The sequence below is a fragment of the Pleurodeles waltl genome, chromosome 4_1, assembly GCF_031143425.1.
Source record: "Pleurodeles waltl isolate 20211129_DDA chromosome 4_1, aPleWal1.hap1.20221129, whole genome shotgun sequence".
NCBI lineage: Eukaryota > Metazoa > Chordata > Amphibia > Caudata > Salamandridae > Pleurodeles > Pleurodeles waltl.
The window spans coordinates 364444659-364465833 of record NC_090442.1 but is presented as its reverse complement, the minus strand read 5'-3'; the positions used below and the strand labels follow the sequence as shown (position 1 = coordinate 364465833).

The 21175-nt window shown below is 42.1% G+C and overlaps 1 protein-coding gene across 2 annotated transcripts in view; it reads right to left on the bottom strand.

Moving 5' to 3' along the window:
* The window catches only part of LOC138287750 (solute carrier organic anion transporter family member 1C1-like), a 450721-nt gene that overhangs the window by 144887 nt on the left and 284659 nt on the right, over positions 1–21175 (bottom strand). For both annotated transcript variants that reach the window (XM_069228522.1, XM_069228523.1), the window contains one exon: positions 5685–5850. In XM_069228522.1, coding sequence (XP_069084623.1) covers positions 5685–5850 — 166 coding nt within the window. The remainder of the gene's footprint in view (positions 1–5684; positions 5851–21175) is intronic.

The following is a 21175-nucleotide window of genomic DNA, read 5'->3' as shown; positions in this document are numbered from 1 at the left end:
TTGTAAATGACAGAATGTCACTTCTGCTCCACTGGACATGAACAAACCCTCCCCCTGAAATCTCTCTCATTGGTAAAATGTTCACTGGATCTTTATCCTGATGCACATTTGCAGTCAGCTCCAAAGAATCCATTTTTCTCTTGTCTCTTTTCTTTACCCATCTGTCTTCCCATTTGTCTAATGCTCCCCAGGTCTGAGCACTTTGAAACAATTCCTTAAGGGGTGCCTTCATTCTGACAAATCTCATGTGTGCAAAATCTTTAGCCTCAAAATCTAATCTGCAACTCCTTTTCAAATGTTTCATTTTCTCTATTTCTATGCCGTACTTCTCTTCCAAGTCTGCTAGTTTCTGATGTACATTGCTCACTTCTCCCGTAATCTTCGGACACAAATATCTCAACTTTGCCTCTGTGTAGGATTCTAATCTATTCACCCCCATAGTTCCCTCAATGAGTTCACCTGCTTCCATGCTTAGTCTAGTATAATTCAAATGCTCCTCTCCTTAGGAGCACTCTGTTGGGTGTTCAGCTTGTCTAACTATCAGTCAACTACTGAGCTGTCAATCCTTGCAACGAAATGTTACTTGCTTGGACTGGTGGCACCTGCTGTGCAACTACATTTAGGGTCTGCGGGGTCAACAATTTCAAACTCTGGCTAACGTTTGGTCCTGCCATAGTATCTGGAAGTTTTACAAATGGACTAAGGTCTAGCAATGATCTTGATCCATCAAAAGTCTGTCCCACAGGAGAGACCACCTGAACATTTTCATTATGTCCTCCCCTCATTATATTCTGGAACATTGCTCCCTGTTCACCTACAGTAGGTTTCTTCTGTGCAAATAATGGTACTGCTGGACCAGCAGTAATAGGTAGTGATATAGCATCTGGGGCTGTTCTGGCACTTACACTCTGTGGGAGAGTAATTCCCATATTGTGATTCATCATCAGAGTCATATCTGTCTGTGTCCCTGTTACTAGGGTGAATCTTGGCATTACCTGCTGCTGCACTTGGGACAGTAAATTTGGAGTTGGGCCAGTCTGAACCAATATCGGTCGCGAGTAAATCTGTTCCATAGGCACCATTAAGCTCAAAGTTGTTTCCATAATGGGCACATCAGGAGAAATTCTCTGAACCTGTGGCGGATGCATCTGGTTTCATAATTCAGGAGTGGTAGGCACATTAAGACCACTCTGCATCGCATTCTGTGTCAGGCTAGCATTAACCTGCATTGGACTCATTGTCCCAATAACCTGTGTTGGGGCTGTCGGATCAGCACTGGAACTCAGACTATCTCATGTGCTGTATATGGTGGTGGACGATCTCTCAATAACTATGTAATAAACTCATCATCATCTGATTCCTCCTCCACTGTTGAAGACTTTCTAGCCTCCTTACACTCGGACGGACTTGTGTTAGTCTTCCTAGTAACTTTCCTTCCTTCCTTCTCATTGTCCTGCGTAATTGCCGGAAACAACAAAATTCCTTGCAAAGTCTCCATCCTTCAAACTCTCTGAACACTGTCCCATCTAGCCTCTGCAAGAGTATTTTCTGCCTTTCTCATCCTCCTCTCGAATTTCTGTTGCTGTCTGGCTAATGACTCAAACTGTGCTGGTCTCGGAAGGGGCTTCGATTCATATAGGACCATCCTTGTATGCTCCAAAACCCTCAAATTGAACGTCCCATTTGTAGGAAACGATAAGTTCCCATCCTTCTTTGTCAATTTGCACCATTGCTTTAACCAAATACAGGGAGCAAACCCTTTCTCTTCCATTACAATGTAAGCTGGTTTACCTTCTGGGTGTGTCCCCTCTCCTACACTCATTGTAATGTACGTATCTCCCCTTAGGGCACTTTTTAAAGCTTTGAAAAAATTCACCTTTTCAACGTTATTGTTATTCAAAATCAAACCAGGAAGTGACTTTTAATCCCAAGATTCCTTTCACCTACGTTCTCAACCAATTGCCTCTCACAGAAGGCTGCCAATCCTTGCATGACCCTTCTCACTATCCGACCTATCCCAGCGCAACTCCAATGACGTCATACTCACACGTACTGCGGCTGACAAAGTCTTGCGGTTTGTCCTTCCAAACTCTGATTCACACAAACTAATGCAAAAATTGCAAGCACTAATCAAAAAACAAAACAAATCTGCTTTTTTGCTACAGGAAAAGTAGCACAATCGCTTCAGAAACCTTACCGATCTTTCACTGATTGCTACTCCTTTTTTCTCAGTCTCCCAGATTCGCAAGCATAATTTGACCTGCAAATTGTACTCTCAACTGATCAATGGGTCTGCCCTGGTGCACATAGGACTCGCCAAATCTCAGTCGAACTTTTATTTCATTCACTTTACTCACACTCTGTCTTGTTGACCACGCCCGATCAACATACTAAATCAGACAACAACATAAAACCAAGTGTTCATACACTTTTCAATATGCTCCGGAGTCTTAGACCATGCAGGGTCCGTACATCAACAACTACATGGACAATTTTTTAGCACAAAGCGCCACACACATGTGAAGTTCAACGACTTCCCTACTCTCACAATGCGGAGTACGCACACTCCTTCTACAACTTCATTTGGAGTATGCAAACTCCCTAAAACCCTCAAAAACCTCACAATTCACCTACGATTTGCATAAGCTGTGCGAGCGCAACCGACTTTATTCACACTGTCACTAGAATGTCGAGAACATCCTCAAACAACCATTAGCAGGATCCAGGATTCTCAGAATGTCATTTCCGAACTTAAGAAACATTTTCTCTCCAATTATCATCATTGAAAAATAAAATCAAAATCTCAATAATAATGAATTCTCAAAGGACCAACTCATCAAGCTGCTACCATCTCTGGGAACACCTGTTACTCTGTACCGGACATCTATGATAAGCTCTTAAGGAGACTAACCATCGGCCTCTCTTACCGTCTCTGTTTACACCTGCCACTTTGTACCGGACGTCTATGATAAGCTCTTAAGGAGACTAACCATCCTCTGCTACCATCTCTGTTAGCGCGTCTGACCTTAATAAGTAAACTTACAAGGGGACGCAAATAGGTCGATTAACCTTTTGACTCGCAATTAAGATGTTCTTACCATAGCTCCAGTACGTAATCAATAACCAATACACAATATCAATAATCAACAATAATCAATAGCAGTAATAATCAATGGAGTCAGTAATTGTCATGCACTATGACCTTTCAGTCAAGTCATGAATAGCCACATCTCTTAGTAAAAGTTACAATATTTATTTCCGTATATTAACAATGCTAAGGTCATGTAAAGCAGCAGAAGAAATGTAACCTAATCAAAGCTTGAACTATAACACATTCTAAGGTTACAGTGCAAATTAATAACAAAGTCAACTGCATCAAAGTAATCACATACATCAGGTTTAGCAGAGAAATTAATCAAACATTAATCCCTGTTAGTACAATTTCGTTAGTGGGGATCCTTAATTTACACCAGATTAGGCATGTTGGGCTTCATGCAAAACAATTTAGTAATGCAAATTGGAAAAAACTATGGCTCTATCAAACAGTGCAGTTGGTAGAAAAAGCAAATATGCATAATAATCAACAGTTTATTACATTATACCTATCCTCAGTGTGGATCAACAAGCAGAGTCAGTCTTCGTACTCAGGACATCAGTCAACCAGCAAGGCATCAGGATACAGCATCAAAGTTCAGAAAAAGCAAAGTCTCTAAGCAGTAAAGATTAGCACGTCCCTTGTCAAGATGCACAAGAAATTAATAACCTTTTGGTCAGGAAGAAAATGGGCAATGGCGGTGTCTTCTCTCAATGTAGTCCCGCTAAGTCAAAACTACTAAAACTACTTCCCAAATCCCTATTGGTCAGTTAATCGCATGTTCACACATTGTCCAATAAAACTGAAACTCCAAATCTATGAATTCTACTATTACTCCATTCACATGTCGTTGATTGGTTTGTCCTGCAATGTCCTCATCATCTGGCTTGTCAGGTAACAATATTGTTGCAGCTTCCACTGCAGTCAGTATCTCTATTGTTCTCCTCCTGAGAAAGTCAGTCTCACACACATTACACACAAAGGCCCTGATTTATACTTTTTTTAGCGCCTCATTTGTGTCATTTTTTGACGCAAAAGCGGGACAAACTTACAAAATACCATTATATTATGTAAGTTTGCGCCGCTTTTGCGTAACAAAATTACGCAATGCGGCGCTAAAAAAGTATAAATATGGGCCTAAATGTTACATTAGCAGGAACAGCATCTTCTAGCAGTCGGTTCTCATGAGAAACGTCCGTTATGAGCACTTTTAAAAATAAAATAGAAATCACAGTATAACTCTCTAGGACAGCCATTTTATTAAATGTTAAGAAATACAGCTTTGACATGAGGCGTGGCAAACTAGGCCAAGACATTCGCTAAGTTAAGTCCTACAATTAATAAAGCTAAAGCAAAATAAATAACCCTTAATATAACGTACTACTACATTAATCTAACAAATGCTCAATATTCCATACTATTAAATCATTGATTAGTAAATTTCTTAACATTGGTGGCCATTCTTTGTAATCATATTTTCAAATGTGTGCATTATTTTTCTACGTTATTTTTTATTTTCTACACAAATCATTTATTCAGAATACATACACTCATTAATAATGTTTATTATTAAAATACCTCTTCTTAGTTTTTAAGAATTATTTCAGGTTACCACGCACGATCTTCAATTGTTTTCTAATTCTTTCAGGTCGCTCTACCTTAAAAGTGGTTACATGTTGTACCCAGATGAGCTTGGAAAAATTCCTGAGCAAATTCAGTCACGGTTCCTATGCATTTACCTCCTCTATTGTACAGTTCCATGACCTAGTTATGTTTCCTCAAAGCTGACTGACATCTTAAACAGTCGCACAACACTTTGCACTTTCGTTTTCCAAGATAGCAGAACTGAGTTCTCTCTTCCTCTTTCACAACTCCTTCTAAAGTAAACCCATACCTCACCACAGAAAATAAAACTTCTATCTCTTCTAAGTACATGTACTTTCTCTGGCTGGGAAGATGCGCATTCCCAAATGTGAAATATACCTTGTCTTTGAAAAATATATTTTTCATGGGCTCCTTTGGTAGACAGATATCTCAAGAGAAGGTTTTAGCACAAGTGACTTATGCTCATTTTATATGTTTTCGTGTAAGTGTGGGCACAGTTTACAGCTCAGGCTGAACCACTAGGCTGTTTGAACTAATTATTGCAAGACATAGTTATAGCTGACTAATCATGTGTTTAGCCTGGAAAATTGTATACACTGAAAATATTTTGCCAGAAAGGATGCATTATGTAGGTTAAAAGTGATAGCCTAACTTTAAAATAAAGATTTCAGTCTACCTTGTACATTTGACTGGATCCTGCAATTATTAAAATGGAGTGAGATGTTTTGGTCACTGCTTTAAGAAAGCAAATGTTCTGTGACAGAACGGTATACACAAGTATTCCAAAGCCAGAGTACTAAAATAATGTCTTTACTTATGAGGAAAAAAAACATTAAAATGTTGGCATTCTATTGAAAAGCCTCTCTTTCTGCTAACTTTCTGTTCAACAAGACCTCCTCACCACAGTGACCTAAATACAAGATGATCAGAGAAAGGGCAAGGAAGGTCGAGACTAAAATGACGTAGAAAGTAAACATGTGCTTACTCTGTTTATCCCAGATCCAACAGAAGATCTACAGCCGGCAAAGCAAGCAGACATGTATGTCATGCCGTTGACTCCACAAACAGGATCCCACTGGTTTGGTGAACATTTGCATTCAGAGTTGCAGGTTAAAAATAAGGAGCTCTCTTGAAATGCTGGTAGTTTGCTTCTAAAATAAATCACAGATTCACATGTTAGAGTCATTGTACTGTTACAGAAGGGAGCAAAAGTAAGATAGAATTTGAAATGGATAACAGCAGTAGATAGGTGTATTTCTTATTCAATGACCTTCAAAACAGTAATATGACTAGGGATGAGGTCTACCACAGCTGGCTTTACTGAAGCAATGACAAAAGATATGTAGGTGGTATCACTCGTGCAAAGATAAAAATATCACGTACAGGCCTTGATTCTGACCAATGAAAGGCATCATCAAATTGCTCTGAAATGCATTTAACTTTGTATAAACTTCCATTGCATGCGAAAAATTGAAAGGCCCATTGATAAATGGTCTAGTTGGTTTACTACACATCTCTTCATGGATCTACTACCAAAAACCTTTAAGGTGGGCTATAAATGCTTTTTTGTAAGGGTCTGCCAATGGGGGACATATAAGCATCTCACATTTAACGAAAAAAAATATATGTAACGAGCTGCAGTATTTTTACACAGGAGTTGGGTAATCAAGATACGTTTAACTCCTGTTTGGACAGAGAAAACATGGTGAAGCAAGTGCACTGGAGCCTTGGAGCTCCAAACTGTTAGACATAACAGCCTTTGGTGTGATCTTCCCCCAAACTGTTTGCCTTAGTGCCTCCAGTTTGCTGAAATTTGTTTTTCTTGGCCTTAGTACTCTGTGCTTTTTACCACTGCTAACCACTCCAAAAGTGCTTACTTCTGTTTCGGCACCCTAGCGCCGGTGCAGGCACCCTTGTCCCACCCTTGCCCCAGATAAATTGAATGCAGGATTGCTTTTATCCAGGACGGGGCACCTTCCTGAAAAAAACCGATCCTGGGAGGTTTAGAACTCTTTCTATGTGTGCTGCAGAATGCAGCACACATAGAAAGAGGAAATACAAATGAGAAATAAAGATAGTTCTCTTCGTCGCGCCTCCCCTGGGGAGACATAAGGTTTTAACACATCCCAGTTCAATATGGCCTTGTAAATATAGGGATGCTCAAAATCCATGGGTGTTCTAAGGGGACACACACTGCAAAGCCCATGGAACACCTCCCTAATGCAAAGTAAGGCAACAAAGCGATTTGTGCTGCCTTGCTTTTTTCCATATTTATAACACCATTCAAAACCATGTGAGTGGCTTTGCATGGCATCATAAATATTGTTGAATGGTTTGCGCCGCCGCTGCATCGCTAAAAGTGACGCAACAGCGGCACAAGCATCTCATAAATATGTCTCCCAATTTCCCTATACAATTGATTGTCCAAGAACCACACACCTCTTTTTCTAATTCATCAAGAGAGAGCATCCTTGGCTGTTAACCACACCTCATTCTGCTAATGTTTTGTTCAAAACCACATGTTCACAAATTCTGAAAGTGCATCCACAGATGTACAAGCTGAATAAACTAAAAGTACATTTTTCTAATGTTATCAAATGTGCACCAGTAAGTCTGTATTTCTCTTAGTCAGGTGAAAAAGTCCCATTTTGAATTTGGCCCCTGTTGGCAGAAATCCTGCTTTTGGAACCATTTGCAGGCTTTATTTAGGGCAGGAATATTTAATGTGATTTTGAAGGTGGGAATTATGGTACACATACTCTAACTGATTATTAGTTAGAGATGTATAGAGTGAATTAAGATAGAAAACTGGTCAGAATATTAATGGTACTGAAGAAAGGCATCTAAAGATTCAGCAGATAGCATAGAAGAAGAATGTTGCAATTGCCAGAAAAAAGATCATTTTATTGTCAATAAAAATCATAATTTTTTTATTATGGCTCTGGTATTGCGCTATATTCTCGAGCAAATTGCCCAAAGTTTTAAATGCTGAATAAAGCCAGCTTATAGAAGTTCTATCAACATCACAAAAGATCTGCACAGTGCACTCAGTGTGTTGAAGGAGAGAGTTGACATAAAAAATGCTAAAGGCATTTGTAAATGTGGACTTTCCCGAAGTGGGCTTCAGAATGCTGAAGGTAAATCATAGGGAGAACTGAGATATGGAACAAATATATTGACGAGAAAAATATGACATTGATGTTTCTTTTATTGAAATTTTAAAGGTATTGCAAGAAATGGCATAAACATTGAATAGTTATATTTAGAAATGCAAAGGCAAGCACTGGCAAAGCCAATACGTCTCACTTTGCAAGTGTTTGTTATTGCCTCTTACATTGTCAATGCATATTAACATACACAGCATAAGCAAAGGAAATTTCTGCCGCTGACCATATTGAAATTATATTGTGATTGTAACAGTACTTCTATGGCTTCTGTAGGCACTGTACTAACATGGTTAAATGCAATGCAACTGGAGAACCTTCAGCAGCAGCGGCTGCACCCTCTAAATGCACGTACATTGATCGAATGTTGGAGAAGGATATAATTAGCAATGAAATTTTCATTATTGAATGGGAACTGTCTTTGGGGCTTGGTCCTGGTCCTGCTCCTGCCACTGATCCAGTAAACAGCCTCTCTGCATTGGCAACTCTTCTTACAAATTTCTTTGGTGTGCCTGATCCCTGACAACCACAACTGATTCAAACAGAACTATCCCCAATTGTGGATCAGCTCAAGGCTATTGAAAGCCAACTTGAGTTTTTCCTACTTTGTCAGTGTGGGTGTCTTCAGGAAAGCTTTGCCTAGCTTTAATGCAGGACAGTCTCTGGATTTAGGAGACATTTCTGATGTTGCCACTGTTGCTGCCTTATCATCCAATGTAGGCTCCCTGGAGGGTGCCCCCCCCCAGACCCTCACCCTCTCTACAGGCCCACTTTCTGGAGGCTGTGAGGAGTACACAGATGAAGATATCTAGAAACAAGTTTCTACAGCCTACATCTCAACTCTCTCTTGTCTGGAAATTCCAGGGAGGCGAAGCTCAGCAGCTGGGATGGGAAAAAGCACTGAATTTGGGTAGGAGTCTCATTCAGGCTGTCACCAATAACCAGCAGACTGTCCCTACATGGCAGTACTTATAGGGGGCCCCCAAACTGATGTATGGTCAATCTGTGAGAGTTGAACAACTTATCAACATAGTGTTGAACTGATTATTTAGGAACAATGGGTTCCCATTTTATGCTGCTTTGGGGATCATTATGCTACATAAGATGGACTGGATAGCTGCACCCCCAAAACACTGTAAAGTGGATAGTGTCATCATCAGTTTTAGGCACAGATTGTTGATCTGTTCTTTTGACCGAGCTCGTAATGAAAGCAAGATTCTGATGATCGCGTTGGGTTATTTCTATAAATGTTAGTTTTGGCCACGCCAACTCTCTGTACATTCCAGTACCCTCAGGATCTATTGGATTGTAAGGTAGCCGTTGTAACCATAACCTGCTTAGCGTGGGCACCATACTGAAAAGGGTTTGTACCATTTTTAAATTGACTTTCTGAATTCCCCTTTCTCACATTTTTAAAACATTTAGGTGGTCATTCCAAGATTGGCGGGCGGCATAACGGTAACCGCCAATTGGCCGCTCTGCGGTCAAAAGACCGCGGAGGCCATTCAGACTTTCCCGCTGGGCCGGCGGGTGCCCGCCAAGGGAGCGCCCGCCGGCCCAGCGGGAAAGGCCCTGCAACACAGAAGCCGGCTCCGAATGGAGCCGGCGGTGTTGCAGGGGTGCGACGGGTGCAGTTGCACCCGTCGCGATTTTCACTGTCTGCTTTGCAGACAGTGAAAATCATGCTGGGGCCCTGTTAGGGGGACCCTGCACTGCCCATGCCAGTGGCATGGGCAGTGCAGGGGCCCCCAGGGGCCCCACGACACCCGTTCCCGGCATCCTGTTCCTGGCGGTAAAAACCGCCAGAAACAGGCTGGTGGGAAGGGGGTCGGAATCCCCATGGCGGCGCTGCATGCAGTGCCGCCATGGAGGATTATCCCAGCCGGGGCTAATCCGGCGGGAAACCGCCGGACCCGGTTTTCCGACCGCGCAGTGCTTCCGTTGCCCGCGGCCCTGGCGGTCAAAGACCGCCAGGGTCGGAATGAGGGCCTTAGTCTCATTTACCAGTACTTTCCCCCGCAGGAGAGCCTGTGGAAGGATTGAGGGGTTGCAGGACCCCAGTTAGTTTTTAATCTACCCCACCTGTTTTTGGCCAAGACTGTATGTAAAGCGTCGAACCAAAGACATGCCCCCAGTCAAGCCCCCTTTGCAAAGCGGGCTCTTTAGAGCAGCACACAGTGCATCCTCACAGCGGACGCAAACGCAGTGGGCGAGCCTAAGGCCAGCCCACCTGTGCCAATCCATGCTAGGACCATGCCTAGCCCAAGCCCCCTGGTAGCTTTAACTCTCACTACTCCCAGAGACGGTGTTATGCTAGAAAAGATCTGTTAGCCTGCACCACCACAGGTGAAGGTGCTGGATGTATTAGGCTAAATCCATGTTTTCACTGACACTTTCATTGCAGCTCCATGATAGTGAGCCATGAGGTAGAACTAAGCCAAACAATAAGACTGGTGATAAGATAGATTATAAAAACAGAGGTAGCGAACGTAAAGTCACCTGAGCTCTCATTACCGCTAGGTCTTTAGTGAAAAATAAAATTGAATTTGCAGATTTTTTAGAAAAACATCGATTGGATATTGTTTTTGTACTTGAAACATACGTCAGGCTCAGAACTGGTCTCAACTATGCCCTCTGGTTATTCCTTTTATAGTTTAGACAGGACTCAGAAGAGAGGAGTGGGGTTAGCTGTTGTAAATATCAATAAATAACTTTATTTCAGCTGGAAGCCATAAAAGTGTCCAATAAACAACAAACAATAACCATAGAGTACAATTATAAATCAGTAAAGGATACAGATTCCACATAGTACATTAAAAGAAAGCAAATGAATCTACTGAGTTAAAATGTTAAAACTCAATTATTAAAACGATGCAGGGCAACTATCTAGATTTTAAAATCCTCGAGGCCTGGCTAGGCTTGGTTCCATATAGTGATCTATTTCTTCCTACGATAATTTAAGCTAAAATGAGTTGTTGGTACACAAAGTTGTAGACTAGCATCAAAATTCCTTTTTCTTTAGCAGGCGAGCCTTCATAGTTTCATGCCCATAATGATCAATTATGGCCTAAAATGATTATGGCTAATCCAATCGGTCAGCAATGTTTTCTCTAATTCTTCTGGCCCATACATTTTGTAGGTACCTAGCAACGGCAAAGACCACCTTGTCACTTTTGTCACTTGCAAGAATTAGCAAGGATGTGTTATGTTTCCTTATCCTCATTGATCTACATAAAGTGGTTATCCACTTCTTCCTGGGCACCAGATATCTAGGACAAATAAACATAAAATGGGCCAATGTCTCTGGTTGCTCAGGACAGAAGTGGCAGAAACTCGATTTATGAACCTCCTTGCACCATCTTACAGTAAATGTATTAAGAGGCAATATCCCTAACCTGAATTTAATAAAGAGAGTTTTGACATGGGGGGGTTGATGTTATCCATATAAGCCTCAAACTTGGGGCTACATTTGTGGTCCAGAAACAGTAGCGTCCTACTACCATGGTCCTTTTTGGACCAAAGTTGGGTCAGAATGAACTCCCAGTAACACCGCCTTATTTGTGCCTTTGCTTCCTTTGTTAGGTTAAGGGGGTCTCGCCATACCTCGTCCATTTTGATAAGTTGACACGTGTCTCTGATGTATTTGATCCAGGGAATTTTTAATACGCCAATGCTGCTAAGAACTCGGCAACTGCTGCTTGGTAAGGGGACAGATATTCGGATGTCCAAAGTCGGACCCAGTACATGAGGGGTCTTAAGGCTGCCTCGTTGTGGATCTCATTTAGGGCTAAATCAAATCTAAGGGGTATGAGTGGAGTACTTGTCGGTAAATGCAGGAAGTGGCGCATAAAGCAGTTTTCCACCATCGTCAAGCGACTAGAGTTGCAGTGCCCCCATAATTCAGCACCATAAATTGAAGCATCAACATCCACTGCTTTGTATACTGTGATAGCAGGTGCAATTGCTCCTTCTGTAGAATTAGCAATTTTTCTCGTTATCACAGTTGTCCTCTGTCGAAGAATGAACACGCTCTTCTCAATCTGTGCCGATCACCGTTGGTCATCCGATATCCTGATCCCCAGATAGTCAAACTGACTGACTCTTTCTATCGGTTGGCCTACCAGAGTCATTTGCCTCCTAAAAGACTTGTGAGGATTAAAAGCCATAAATTTAGTTTTAGAGGAATTTATCTCTAGGCCCCTCTTAATACAAAATTTAGAAAAGGCATCAAGTTCATTTTGAAAGCCCATTGGGGTTCGTGAGATCAATAAGGTGTCTTCTGCAAACATTAAAATAGGAACGAAGTTCCTGCTAACTTTGAGGCGCCATGATTACAATGCATCAGCTGGTCGACCGCACCACTAATATAAATGTTGAACAACATGGGGGCCAGAACACACCCCTGTCTGACCTGACCCCCCTGTCAATAGGTATGGTTTCTGTCAAATCTCCACCTTGGGACCAGCGTATCTGGGCAGGAGTGCCCTCGTGGAGACACCTAATCAATTTCAGCATCTCACTGTGAAGTTTATAGGTTTCAAGAACGTTCCACAATAGATCCCTCTGGACCATGTCAAACGCAGCTTTTAGGTCAATGAAGGTCACGTACAATTGGCCCTTATTTAATGTCAAATGTTTCCAACAGAGGATATTAAACCTAAATGCCTCATCGATTGTGCTCACGCCCTTCCTAAAACCTGCCTGGAGGTCAGAAAGGATATGTCCACTATCCACACTTGTAATCTAGTCAAGATTTGCTTACAAAAAACGTTTTGGCTAATATCGATTAAACTTATTGGCCTTTAGTTGGAAGGAAATTCCCTTGAGCCCTTTTTAAAAACGGGGATTATAATCGTTCCTTGCCATGTGGAAGGGAACCCCGCCTCTCAAAATCTCAATACTAAGTATGTTTAAATATAGGGACCAGGTTCTAGGTCGGGACAGATACAAATCGCCGGGGATGCCATCCAGCCCTGGGGCCTTCCCTTTGCGTAACGTCTGGAGTGCCAGAGTTGTTTCTTTTAAAGAGAAAGGAGCCTTTATCTGCCACTAATTTCAAGAACAATTTTGTGACCTTTACTTGTAAAGCATCTACCAAGGCCTTCCAGTGTTTAGATTCCCACTCTTTTTTTGCGTTTTTCAGTTCTATTTTATATACGGACCTGGAGGCTCTTATCGCACAGCGACTCCCTGCCTTCAGAGCTTCCAAAAGCCGTAGCTTAGCCAGTCGACAAGAGCTAGAAAACCACCTCAAGGATATAACCCTGGTTTCAGCCCACCTCCTTGATACCTGGGAACTTAGCTGGTTGACCATAATATTGTGCAAATTAATTAAGTCAACCGGTACCAAGTCAATATGCTTCAAAGGGAAAAGCGCTGATATCACCACTTTGTATAGTGATGCCTGAAAGTTTACGTCATCTGCCACCATTTCCCACCTTACATTTTTGTAATCATTTGTCGCAACTAGGGTACTACCCTTCACCCACTCTGAAAGAAGATTACATTTGAATGGGGAGATTGAAAAGGATATACAAAGAGCTTGGTGATCACTATCATCACGTGGAGAAACTACCATGTCAATGAGGGAATTCCAAAGGAAATCATCTACTAGTACACAGTCTAGGCGACTCTTGTATAGGCCTTTCCTATATGTAGGCAACGCAGGAGTGTCTGATTTCGTATTCCCATTGACTATTCTAAGTCCCATTGTTTTTATCAAGTCTTCCACTAGTTCTAATGCTCCCCCTGGTGGCTTTATTGCAGCCTGAACCAGACCTGATCTGTCCCATGGGTGGACAAATTGGATTCATTTATACTGATAATCATCCTCACAATTCAGCTGCATATTGAAATCTCCTGCAACAAGCAAGCCCTGCCCCCTGGGTAGATGGTTCAAGAAATCCGTAAGCATTTTTATCTGAACGATCTGAGACTTTTGTGGGCCAGGTATAATATATATGTTTACAAATACTATACGAACTGGCCCCCTTGGGCTGCTAAATACGACCTCCACAGCTAGTTTATCCCTAGTGGGGGAGGGCAACTCCTTTGCCTTGGAAAATAAATCATGCTTGTGCCAGATTATTAAACCCCCGGATGCTCTACCAGATGGAGATGGAAGTGCAGCCTTCTGGAAGGACCAATATCCTGCTCTATAACTTATGGAGGGGGCCCATGTCTCCTGTAGAAAAATGATGTGATGTTGATCCATAAAGCTACACCACTCTGGATTGGTTGTTTTAGATGACACACCCGCCACATTCCAGGATAAGGAATTAATTAAGGGTTTGTTGCTATCACCAGTGTTGAGCAATCTCACTATTTGCTTGTCTTTAAGGGGTATAGTTCAACTCTGTCTCTCTGCTACATTTACGTTGCAACATACTCCTGACTCTGCTCCCGCAGTGCCCAACCGTAGAGTACTTAGGTCGCATAGTTCCAAAGGCTTTGTGCCAGAGGTATCATCCTTTCTTACCTCCACTAATGGGGCTTTGCGTCAATCCACAATTGAGATTGAACTACTCCTACGTCCCCATCTTGTAGTGCATGTATTGGGAAAAGGTCTAGTATTAGGACTACCTCTAAAGAACAAATTAGCCAGTGGAAGGGGGATCGACTGGACAAGAGTTACTTGAGACTAGGTGCCTGGTCTCGATCTTAGCTCAAGAGCTAAAAGGCCCTTTATTAAACTCTGACTGTTCAACTGCAACTCTATGAGGTCTGTTTCTGAGGTATCGCTTATAAATCTCTGGGCGGTTATTATGTCATCTCATATAACAGACCTGCATTTTTTTACACCCCTTATCCAGTGAATTACTTTGTTCTTCAGTGAATCCTCTAGTTCCCTTGTTCCATGTCTCACCTTAGGGATGTTCATCATATAAAGTACGCTTTCACCCTCTCACTCAGACAATAAAATGTTTAGTGAATTCACTCATCTTACAGTTGAGCAGGTAAAACTGCAAATCAAATCTACAAAACGGGGCTCCCCCCTCAATTCCTGCTGTCTGGCAGTTGTACAATTAGTGCCTGAGATTATTTCAACTCATCTTACCAGAATTTTTAATGAAATGTTTAGGTCAGACTACTTCCCTGTACAGTGGAAAATAGCTTTGATACTCCCACTAATAAAAAAAATCAAATGTCACTCCTTTAGACCCAAACAGCTATCATCCAATTTCTAGGCTTCCCTTTCCAGCTAAGCTTGTGGAGAAGCCTATGAACCACCAACTGGCATTCTTTATAAAGAATAATCATCTTCTAGATTCTACTCAGGTCGGATTCAAGAGTGACCACAGTACAGAAGCAGCCCTGATTGTGACTGCAAAGGAGTTAAGGGCAACTGTAGATAAAGGACATAGAGCAGCCCTTATCTTACATGATCTATAAGCAGCATTCGATACAGCCAATCATGATTTACTGATTGGCCATCTCCATAATGTTGGGATCAATGAGGCGGCACTGGCCATACTAAGATCTTTCCTCTCCGGGCAAGAACAATATGTGGCTCTAAAGGAGTTTGTATCTAATCCCTTTTTCTTGCCTTTTGGGATCCCCCAGGGGTCCTCTCCGAGTCCAACATTTTTTTAGAATTCATGTTAGTTCTTTTGCCTGTCTGAGTAGATAATTTGGGTTTCTGTTGGTGTCATATGCCGACAACACACACATTGTTGTCTCGCTCTCTAGCAATGATAACAACAATGGAAATAGATTTCATAACTGCATGTGGGTGGTAAGTGACTGGATGAACAGCAATTGCCTAAAGTTTCATTTTGGGAAGACAGAGATCCTTCTGTTTGACAATGAACCTTCTTCGTGGTCCCCTTCTTGGTGACTCCAAGAAGTAGGAACTCTTATGACACCTTTCAGGAAGGTAAGGAGTCTGGGAGTTATAGTTCACAACAAGCTCACCTATGGTGGTCAAGTCAATACTGTAATTTCTTTTTTTATATTCTAAAGACAATAAAAAAAATCTTCCCATACATTCTACATGAACTACAGATGGCAGTAGTGCCTCCCCTAGTTCTATCTAAAATAGATTACTGTAATGGTCGCTATTGAAATTTGCAATATTGATTTATGAATGAGCTTCAAACTGTGCAAAACATATCAGCACACATGCTTTTAGGGATTCCCAAGTTTCAATCTTCATCCCAAGCCTTATGAAAGTTACTCTGGCTGCCAATCAAGCAGTGTGTCACCTTTAAGGCCCTGTGTATTGCCTACAAAGCGCTACAAAGCGCTTCATGATACAGGGTGGGCTATCAGAAAGGTAGCTTTAAATGGTACTTTCGTAGCAGGATGCTACATTGTACTTCAGCTAGAAATGGTATAGTTCCTTTGTGTAAAAGGATATCCCGTCTACCTTATTAAAAGAGCAGAGAAAAGAGCTTGCTACAGTCAGAGGGATCAGCTCTTACAACAAACCAAAAAGGAGGTCTTAAAGAGGGCAGAAACATGTTGGTCCCCATTTTCTATAAGACATTTTTAATCATTATATTCAAATTTGTCCTTCTTGTTCTTTTAATCTTACCAACAAACACCTCTATTAAAGTATTATATCTAATAGGTGATTTGTAAGGTGATTTTAACATCTATTTTCACTTTTCAACTGGATCCCTTGACTTATCCAAGAAGATAAAATTTCAGCAGTCCCTCAGAGTTCATTTAACAACGAGATTGAGTCCGCCCAGGTAGTATCATCTCACCTGGGTGGGGCTAGGTGGTCAAATGATGAAGCAGTACACTATAATGTGTGTGAGACTACCTAGTCCGTAAAGGGAACTCCCTCATACATTTAACTGCCACTTTAGTTTCCTATGTCCATGAAAGAGATCGCCTTACCAACGTCCTACTCTTAGCCTAAACAGTCCATAAGAGACCTGTCCTTGATATCCCCCACACTTGTTGTGTTATAGTTCCTGTGTTCAAAGTCTACTTTTAAACATCAAATCCATGACTAGAAAAGCTTTCAAAACTGGGTTAATTGTTAATCAGTAAGGACTTGCTCCTGACCTCTTGAACAGTTGTAGCGCCAATCCGCCTTTGGGTATTCGCACACTTTATAAGTACTTATCATATCAGATCATATGATATCATATGATATCATATGATATAATTAACCTGAAACCTGATCAGCTTGTTGCCACGGGCGAGCATACCAACACTATGCACTCATCTTGGGGCTTCCGTTTAGCTAATCACTATGCAGTTCTTTCAAGTTGTTCCTAAATTGACTGACTGGCAGACATTGTTAAGACCAGTAAAGTCCAGTGGAAGGCAAGTATCTGGGAAGAGTTATTCAACGACGTGAAAGGAAAAGACACTAGGTGCTTTTGGCAAATACTCACCCAGGATGGTCACAGAAACTATACACACCAGGAATGCCACATCACAGCAAAGGATTGGGAGGAGCACTTTTCAATTCTTTATCCTGTAATAACCCCCTGTGAGCATAAATCAGATGTTGTGTTACCATCCAACATTAAATTGCAGAAAGGAGAAATAGTTTCCTTTTCTCTTGAAAAAAGTATAGCTGCACTACAGGCCCAAAAAAAGAGAAAGCTCCTGGGTTGGATAGACTCCCTGCAGATCTATTTTGTTCTGAACCCTGGATCTGGGGCCTGTACATTAATTGTATCTCCAATGCCTTAGCTGCAGACATGCCAATTCCACGGTCTTGGAAAGACACAGTAATTATTCTAATTTTTTAAAAAGAAGATAAACTTGTCCTGGGAAGCTACTGGCCAGTGAACCTGATAGACAATGAACAAAAGGTCTATAGTATGCAAATTTCAATAAGGGTATGAGACTGGATATCCTCAGAAAAAAGTTGTAACCCAGCTACAGGCAGGGTTCAGACCCAACATCAATACAATTGGCCAAGTCCCATGCTTTTTATCCATTAAATGGAAAACTGTGGATGTTGATCAAAGGGCGTTGTATGTGGCATTTGTGAACTTCCGTGCCACATTCAACCTTGTCCTGAGAACCAAACTTTGGAAGGTCTTAGGTAAGCTTGAGGTTCCAGCCTGCCTATTGTCCTTTTTATAGGCCCTGTATGTTGAAAACTTTGCATGAGTTAGGTGGGGGCTGAGTCGGGAGCTGACAGAGGAGGCATCAATTAAGGATGCGTGCTGACCCCTACTCTTTTCTTGCTATATATAAATGGATGCATCTGCTACCTTTTAGATTGTGAAAATGACTCACCCAAAATGTCTGGCCAAAACATACCGCTGCTTTTCACAGATGATAATCTGTTGCTCTCCAAGACTGCCAGGGATCTATCAATCCTTTTGACAAAATGTAATACATTTTGTAAAGACCATGGCCTAGAGAGTAACAGCAATCAATCAATTAGTATTTGTAGAGCTCAGCACTGTCACTCCTAGGAGTTTCTTCCTGAAATCTGCCAGGGAGGGTGTTGTGTGAAGATGGAGACATAGGGCGATACAGGTCTTGGTGACGATGTAGGAGAATGAGTGACCCCCACTGCAGGTGTAACAGATGCAAGGGGTGTGTGCACAGGCTAGTGAGGTGGAGCACCAGGCGTTTTGAGGGTAGATGGAAGTTCAGTCGATCATTGATGCAGGCCGGTCCTTGATCATGCAGAGCTTTGTAGGCAGATCTTGATCAACCATCTTTTCTGGATGGGGGGGGCAGTGGAGGCTTCTGAGGTGGTGGGTAATATAGGTCTATTTGGGGAGGTCCAGGATGAGTCTGACTACAGCATTCTGTATGGTCTGGAGTCTTTTGAGGAGCTGGGTGAGGAAGCTGGCATAGAGAGCATTGCTGTAGTCAAGGCAGCTGGTGACAAGGACCTGAGTGACAGTCTTTGTGGAGTTGACTGAGATCCATCTGAAGATTCTGTGGAGCAGGGTAAGGAAGCAGGAGGAGGTGACTGCATTTAATTGTCATTTCATGGTCAGTTCACTGTCATTGATGATGCCTAGGTTGCGTGCATGGTCCGTGAGTGTGGGTGTTTGTCCAAGGTCTGCTGGCCACCAGCTCTGGTGCCATTAGGCGGTGTTATTCCATAAGATCAGAACTTCTGTCTTGTCGGAGTTGAGTTTAAGGCAGTTGTCTCTCATCCAGTTGGCTACATTTGTCACTGAGTTGCAGAAGTTGATTCTGGTGGTTGAGTGGTCCTCGTTGAGTGAGAGGATGAGTTGAGTGTCATCTGCGTCAGAAACTATGTTGAGGTAATGGGATCTGAAGTTGTCTGTGAGGGGTTTCATGTAGGTGTTGAACAAGGTAGGGCTGAGGGATGATCCGTGGGCTATGCTGTATAGCCGTATTTGATGTCCTTGGGTTCGGAGATTAAGGGAGGCAGCCAGATGCTCTGTGTGTGTCTTGTGAGGATAGAGGTGATCCACTTGAGGGCATTTTGCTGAATGCTGATGTTGTAGAGTCTGTTGATGAAGGTGTTGTGGGAAACGGTGTTGAAGCAGCAGAGGCCAAGCAGTATCAGGGCCACTGTTTCCCCGCAATCAAGGAGGGTTCTCATATAATCTGTGGCAGGAATCAGGGCGGTTTCAGTTCTGTGGTTGGCAATGAATCCTAATTAGGAGGCATCAAGTACGTGATTTGGTTCCAGGTATTCGATAAGCTGGTTGTTGATGGCCTTCTTGAGTACTGTCGCAGGGTTGGGGAGCAGTAAGGTTGTTTTTTTAATTGTTGGGAAGAGCTGAGGATTTCTTTAGGATGGGTCTGACCTCTGCATGTTTCCAGCTGTCCAGGAAGGCTGTTATGGTAATGGAAATGTTGATGGTGCTGGTGAGCTGTGTGCTGATAGGGTCAGTCCAGAGGTTGAAAAGCTGGTGGGGACAGGGGTCAGTTGGTGCCCCAGAGTGAATGGATGACATGATGGCCGTGGGTGTTAGAACTCAACTCACACACGCACGCATCTTGCTACTCCCTGACAAAATAAATCAGCATGTATAAAAAAAGATGAAACATGTCATGAATGTGTTTAAAGCACAGCACTTAATTGTAACTTATGAGAAAAATGACCTTCCGTCTCAAAACTGAATATTACATTGCATGTTTGTTTATATTGATAAAAGCAAGTGTTGTCCCATTTGTGAACTGTGTGCCAAGCGGTTTATGGAGACATCAAATTACTTCATATGAATCATCAGAAGTGTTTGAAGACTCATCACCAGCATGTGTCTGATGACTCATCACCAGCACAGCACTCATGATTGATGACTCATCACCAGCATGTGTCTGATGACTCATCAATATCACACCAGTGTTTCCTGTGCTTGGCTTCGAGTCTTCCTTTACTCGCAGGTATTCCCGGTTCAGCTGGAGTTCCGTGATTCTTTCACGAGTCGTCTTTTCAGTGCAAGGCTTCATTGGAGCTTCCCACTCTGGAGCGGAGTACTTTCGCAGCAGCTGGAGAATTTACGAGCAGTATTCCATCTTCCTCAAATAAACATTCCAGGAGAAGTCAGTTCATGAGTAATTCCCCTCTTGTCTCCCTGTTTTCAGTCTTCTTGAGGTTAGTCACCTTTTGGTGCACTCATGATTGATGACTCATCACCAGCATGTGTCTGATGACTCATCAATATCACACCAGTGTTTCCTGTGCTTGGCTTCGAATCTTCCTTTACTCGCAGGTATTCCCGGTTCAGCTGGAGTTCCGTGATTCTTTCACGAGTCGTCTTTTCAGTGCAAGGCTTCATTGGAGCTTCCCACTCTGGAGCGGAGTACTTTCGCAGCGGCTGGAGAATTTATGAGCAGTATTCCATCTTCCTCAAATAAACATTCCAGGAGAAGTCAGTTCATGAGTAATTCCTCTCTCGTCTCCCTGTTTTCAGTCTTCTTGAGGTTAGTCACCTTTTGGTGCATTATGAAAGACATTCATCGATGCTGAGAAACCCGTGATACAAGACTATTTTCCAAAGACAGCTTGAGAAGTATTTTAAAAGGCAGCATTGAAGTGTTGTGAAATCCTTAAAGCATCGCTTGATATCTATGCAAACTTAAACGTTTATTCTGATTGTTTTGGAGTGAGTCTATGGTGTGAAAATGAATAACAAAAGATAAATTCATAAGTTTGGTTTTATAACGATTTTGTTGTGAGTTACAAAAGCATGCTTAATAGTTGAGCAATCGAGCGCTAATAGTTATTGTGACTTTGCTGAAAGACTCGGTGATTGCCCAATTAAATGATAATAATTATTGTTATTTTGCTGAAAGACATTTGTATTTCTTTTGTTTTTGATTTGTTTTTGGTCTTAAAATTCCTGCACCAAGCCCTGAGGCAACTTTCTTAGAACAACAGTGAAGCTCCTTCGTGAAC